This window comes from Temnothorax curvispinosus, unplaced genomic scaffold, assembly GCF_003070985.1.
Source record: "Temnothorax curvispinosus isolate PA1 unplaced genomic scaffold, ASM307098v1 QBEX01013443.1, whole genome shotgun sequence".
Lineage (NCBI taxonomy): Eukaryota > Metazoa > Arthropoda > Insecta > Hymenoptera > Formicidae > Temnothorax > Temnothorax curvispinosus.
The window spans coordinates 24,765-30,297 of record NW_020223223.1 but is presented as its reverse complement, the minus strand read 5'-3'; the positions used below and the strand labels follow the sequence as shown (position 1 = coordinate 30,297).

The 5,533-nt window shown below is 32.3% G+C and overlaps 1 protein-coding gene and 1 long non-coding RNA gene across 2 annotated transcripts; both read right to left on the bottom strand.

The window, feature by feature from the left end:
• Positions 1–1,516: 1,516 nt before the first annotated feature.
• On the bottom strand, positions 1,517–2,124 carry LOC112463570 (protein FAM50 homolog). The gene is made up of 3 exons (XM_025030028.1): positions 2,032–2,124; positions 1,830–1,942; positions 1,517–1,762 (listed from the first exon to the last, which is right to left on the bottom strand). The coding sequence occupies exons 1-3, from the start codon at positions 2,122–2,124 to the stop codon at positions 1,702–1,704; spliced, it is 267 nt and encodes an 88-aa protein (XP_024885796.1). The 3' UTR covers positions 1,517–1,701.
• Positions 2,125–2,128: 4 nt separating this feature from the next.
• On the bottom strand, positions 2,129–3,451 carry LOC112463571. Its single transcript, XR_003041806.1, has 4 exons — positions 3,368–3,451; positions 2,799–3,011; positions 2,325–2,720; positions 2,129–2,198 (listed from the first exon to the last, which is right to left on the bottom strand). It is a non-coding gene; the product is annotated as an uncharacterized LOC112463571 (long non-coding RNA).
• Between the last annotated feature and the right edge of the window lie 2,082 nt (positions 3,452–5,533).

The following is a 5,533-nucleotide window of genomic DNA, read 5'->3' as shown; positions in this document are numbered from 1 at the left end:
GAATTAAAACTACTACCACTTGGGTTGATAGAAAGACTCAGGAATACAAAGATACATACCACTTGGGCTGAGTTAGGTAACACAATTTTGTTTTATTTTTTAAAAGTAGTTGCACAACAATTATTTTTCAAAGTATATATATTCTCTTTGCAATTGGCGCAATTTAAAGATTTCACATCATTTTTGAAATACGTATCACTTAGGTTGAATTAGGTAACGCAATTTTGTGAATTATTTTGTTAGGGAGAAAAATATAAAGCTACTATACATATCATTTGGGTTGAGTTAGGTAACGCAATTTTGTGAATTATTTTGTTAGGAAGAAATAAAGTTACTACCATTTAAGATTTTTAAATTTACAACATACATTGCGCGTGTATTTGGCGCCTTTTTTTGAAAAAGATAATTTTGTACTGATATCATGCATTTTGTAGAGATAAGCAAGTATCGGCAAAAAATTTCCATTTTTTATTTTTTAATTATTCACAAATTGATAATAACAACGAATTAAATTTTTATTAAATTTATATATATATATATATATATATATATATATATAAAACCTCTTATTTTTTACAAATATACATATATGTGTATTTATATTCGTATTATATAGAAAATCGCTATAACATTAAATGTAATAATAGTTATAATATAGAATTATTGTCTTCTATTTTTGAAATTTATTAAATATGTATTTATTGATTAAATACGTATTTATTATATTTAATGTTATTCTTGTGAATTCTCTATGTTAGGTAGATATAAATACACATATATATCGTATATATACATATATATAATATTAACATGTTTTTAAATCATGTTTATCTGCAATAATTAAATTATTTATATTAAATCAATTATTATTTTTAAAATAAAAAATTTACCTGACAATGTGATTATTCCTTATCCACTCATTATTAATTTTCAAATAAGTAATAATTCATGTATTAAAAACACATGAAGAATATAAAACGATGCAAAACTGGAAACTACTGGAACAGATTCGGGTCTGGACTAGTTATTTATTGGTTCGGATTTCTTGACTGCTTGAACAGATCGACTGAGAAAAAGTTTATTATAATGGACTATTTTTCCGAAAATATTACATACATGGATCCAACTTGTATCAAATCTATGAATAATACGTGATTATAATCAATATAATTGTATATATTTATTTTTGTACAGTTATCTTCAAGAAATCACAAGAGATGATACATCTAATATTTGTAAATAGATTTCTGTTAGAGGATCTGATCGTGGATTAATATTTTAATACTGTTTCTGATTGTTATCGAAATGAATTAAAGTATGGTTTTGTATTTTCATATTGTAATTATTATATTCAAGTCATTAAACTATTCATGTATTTTTATTTTCCCTCCAAATGTTTGCGAAAACTCAATTATTTAGTAGAGCTACGTAATCGAGTAAATGAATTAAATATTATCAGGAATAAATTAAAATCACAGTCCTTAAAAATACAATGTAGCTCCAATATATATATATAATCAGCTGTTTTATAATGAATCAATTGTACGATAAAACAAAGTTATTTATCTGGTTATAATATTTACAGTCCTTGAATCTGAATCCTTTAAACAAAATTGGACAATTTGTTGAATCTAAGATCAGATTTTAGCTTTCTTCCTATTTTTATCCGACACTGTATACTTGTCGTAACTTTTCGTTGGATCAAAAGGTTCCCATGCATCTACTCGCTGGAAAAATGTGTTTGTTTTTCTCGTACCATGATCTAATGAGAAAAATAAAAAAATAACATAAAAAAAAATTATGCAAAATATTCTTTTAATAATAAATACCTAAGTAAAACTTTTCCGACATGTGATTCCTCGGTTTCGACAGAAGCATCGTGCATAATACGAATATCATCGTGAACGTCAAATGTGAACAGAGGCCCGCTCTTTCCTCGTGCCTAATCGCAATATTACATACATTAAAATAACATGCCAACATTGTGAATTGTGATATTGCTTCATAAGTTTTATCATTTAGTACATTTACCTTAGTTACAATAAAATCAGTTACAGTTGCAGTAAAACGTATAATGGTACGGTAATATAAGATTCTCCTGACATACATTAACTGATCTGCCATTACTGTTTTAAGCTCGCTGAATTCGGGCTTCAGAACTTCTAAACATCTCTGAAGAACCTAATAGATAGAATTACCTGTATGTGAAAATTTAATTTATGCAGCAGAACATTATATATCATGCCAATGTTACTCTAAAAGTGACACTGGAGTATTTTAATAACTTAAACGTTCTCTAAACTACTGAGACACCTTTCTTTCACCTTTCTTCATTATAACACTCCGACGATGGTCAGATCCATCCCAATAACTGAATGTGATCTCAATTTCTTCTTCCTTCAACGCGTTCTGCTTTCTAGCCCATTCTTGTTTCAATTCTTTCCTAAGTTTATTTTCCTCCTCGTCCCTTTCCCTACTGGCAAAAAACGTGTATCTACATCTGGATTTTTCTAAATCTTCTTAATCGCAGGGCCATCAGATTGCACATTTTCTGACTGCGGGGATTTTTTGGCATTGTCTTCGTCAGAAGACATCTCAGCTTCATCTTTGTCTTCGTCCAGATTAAAAGACAAAGCTTGAATCTGTCTCTTCTGTTTGTTCTTTTCTGTCTGCTTCGCCGCTAGTCTTCTTTCCTTTTCCTGCTCTTTTTCATGTTCCTTCTATCAAAGCATAAAATACACGTACAAAAATACAAATTATGAAATAATCAGGATCATAAAAAGATTGTAAGAAATTACTTGTGGGTATCAGGATTCGTGAATGTTCGCTCAATTTAACGGCGGATTTTCTCTTGCATTCCGCGTGACCGACGGTACATGCACATTTCGTGGCATCTAGCCTTAGCATCTTTGTGATATCGTCATCATGCATTATGATTTTCTTCGTATCCTATCTTCTGAAGAAGCCCATCGAAAATTCTTGATATGTATGACTAGATGACATTCAGAGCACTAGGCAGAAATCACACACACATATATATATATATATATATATATATATATATATATATATTATATATATTCACGGCAAACCGCATATATAACATCGTGTTATTTTTATAACCTATTTACGCAAACGTTACTTCTGTAGTAACTTACGATACGATAATTCCTCCGCGTAAACGGGAGATTTTATAGTAACTATTATGATCGGAAATCAAGAGCCACCGTTGAAAGTAGTGAAGGTTACGTTTCTCTGATTGAGAGACGACGACGTATCTTAATATGAATTACTGTAAGTTACTACAGATGTACTCACTCGCATAAACATATAGTTCGACAACTTTTACAAGACAGCATATACGTACGTGTGCAATTTTGGATATACCTTCCTTCTTTTGAAAATCTCCTCGACATCAGCTCTCTGTGGTTAATACTTTATATATTTCACTTACTACGTTTACGCGAGCGTAGTAAACTTACGATAATTCCTTCGCGTAAACAGAATTTTCCTTCGCGTAAACGGGATTTTGTAGCAACTTACGATAATTTACTCCGCGTAAACGAGTGAATTATCGTAAGTTACTACAGAAGTAACGCTCGCGTAAACATACAGTTTGACAACTTTTACAAGGCAGCATATACGTACGGTTTGTACGATTTTGTAGATACACCTTCCTTCTTAAAGATCTCTCAGCATCAGCTCTCTACGGTCAATACTACAATACTTATATATATTTCACTATCTGTCACGACGCGGCAACGGTCACGACTATCACACACTTACACTTATCCTTTTCTAGGTTGTAAAAAACTGTCACGCACTGCGACAGTGCACGAGTGCAATCTCGTGTCAAAAATGGGAAAGTGACACACCAGCCGCCATTTTTGTCCGACGTGGACGTTTCTTAAAAAAAAATTTTCCAGATTTGGACTTTGCATCGCAATATCTTCGCTCGTAGGGCACGTAACGGAAAAAAAGGCTCTTATTTATGAATTAAACCCCAAGCTATCGATCGAACCTACTTAGAAATTGATCCGTTCACTCGTTATTGAGATATCAAAATCTCGGATACTCGCAACTCATGCGTTCGCGTAAAAGAGTCACGGTGCGTCTCGCTTCGCGCGTACTTGACGCGAGACACTACCGTGTCTCTTGATACAAATAACGAGCCTTATTCATTGAGCGAGTGCCGGAGTGCGCGACGCGAGTGAGTGCAAGTGTGAGTGAGTGGCATACGCCCGGCGAGCGTAACATTATAATTCCTTGAAAGAAAAGTTTTTCTATGATGCATGACGTTCACTTACAAAAGCAACATTGATTTCAATACAAGTCTTTAATCGTCGTAGAGCTGGAGAGATACAAAGGACGCTAATCGAAGATTATAAAACTTATCAAGGAATGAATTTTCAAACAAATGATATGTATAAAGCGCTTTCACCACGTGCCAAAGAAATTGCCAAAAAATATGTACGATAGTTTACCTTAAGAGGTAAACTTGGACGAACGGTACCAGTCTTACTAACAGCAGAATTAAGAGACTGCATCGAAATGATTTTAAAGCATAGAAAGGTTGCGAAAGTTTCTTCAAAGAATCCGTAACTATTTGGTCTTCCTTCGCTTAAAAAAGATAATCACAAATTTCTTTTAGCGTGTTACTTATTACGGCAATATGCAGTAGAAAGTGGCGCAGAAAATCCAGATACTATTCGTGGAACTCAATTACGGAAGCATATAGCAACAACATGTATTCATTATAATTTGAGGTAAATAATGGGCTATGAGAGCCAACGCAGGATCTAATATGCGAAAATTATAATTAACAAATTCTTAGTCAATACATTAAAATATTTATCAAAAAATGAAATTTCAACGCTATGGGTCATGCCGATAAAATTCATTTATCTCACTACAGACAAGCTGTTATAGAAAAAGAAATCTTAGAAATATCTCAATATCTCGAAGCAGCACAAGGAGTTGATATGGATGAAAGTGACAGTAATGATTCTGACTCTGGACTCTTAGATATGGAAAATACAACGAAGACGACCACGAAAACTTACGATGACGAAATTAATGAGGGAGTTGCATCCAGAAAAATAATATCAAAATATTCCCAGGTTTCTTTTGCTGCGCCAGTACGATTATTTGCATCTTTTAACGTTTTATATTTTTTTTCATACCAGTCTATTTGATACAACAGTTTTCTGCAGTCAAATTATAACCATGAGTGTTAACCCTTAAATGCCACACCTCTCAAGAATCTCGTAAATGACATGAGGGGTCTAAAAGACCCCAGCATGAAAAATGTCTCGTTACTTATTGATTTTTTTATCTTTAGTTATGAAAATTTTTTTCAATGTTGTTCAAGGTTTAGAAAAAAGAATAAAATGCTTATATTGTTAAAATTTCAATTTCAACATAGTATAAAAAATTAAGTAAACTGAGTACTGCTAAGTGTACACACTGGTAGTTCAATCATTCAACTATCATCAATGGGAGCATGAGCTCCATTTTTGGCGGAAACATTTGA

Bases quoted from the DNA above. Each gene is read 5' to 3' on its own strand.
- LOC112463570 (XM_025030028.1), bottom strand. From the start codon at position 2,124: ATGGCAGATCAGTTAATGTATGTCAGGAGAATCTTATATTACCGTACC. The intron at 1,943-2,031 runs GTAAATGTACTA...TATTGCGATTAG, and splicing joins CTGATTTTATTGTAACTAAG to GCACGAGGAAAGAGCGGGCC. The intron at 1,763-1,829 runs GTATTTATTATT...TTTTCTCATTAG, and splicing joins GTCGGAAAAGTTTTACTTAG to ATCATGGTACGAGAAAAACA.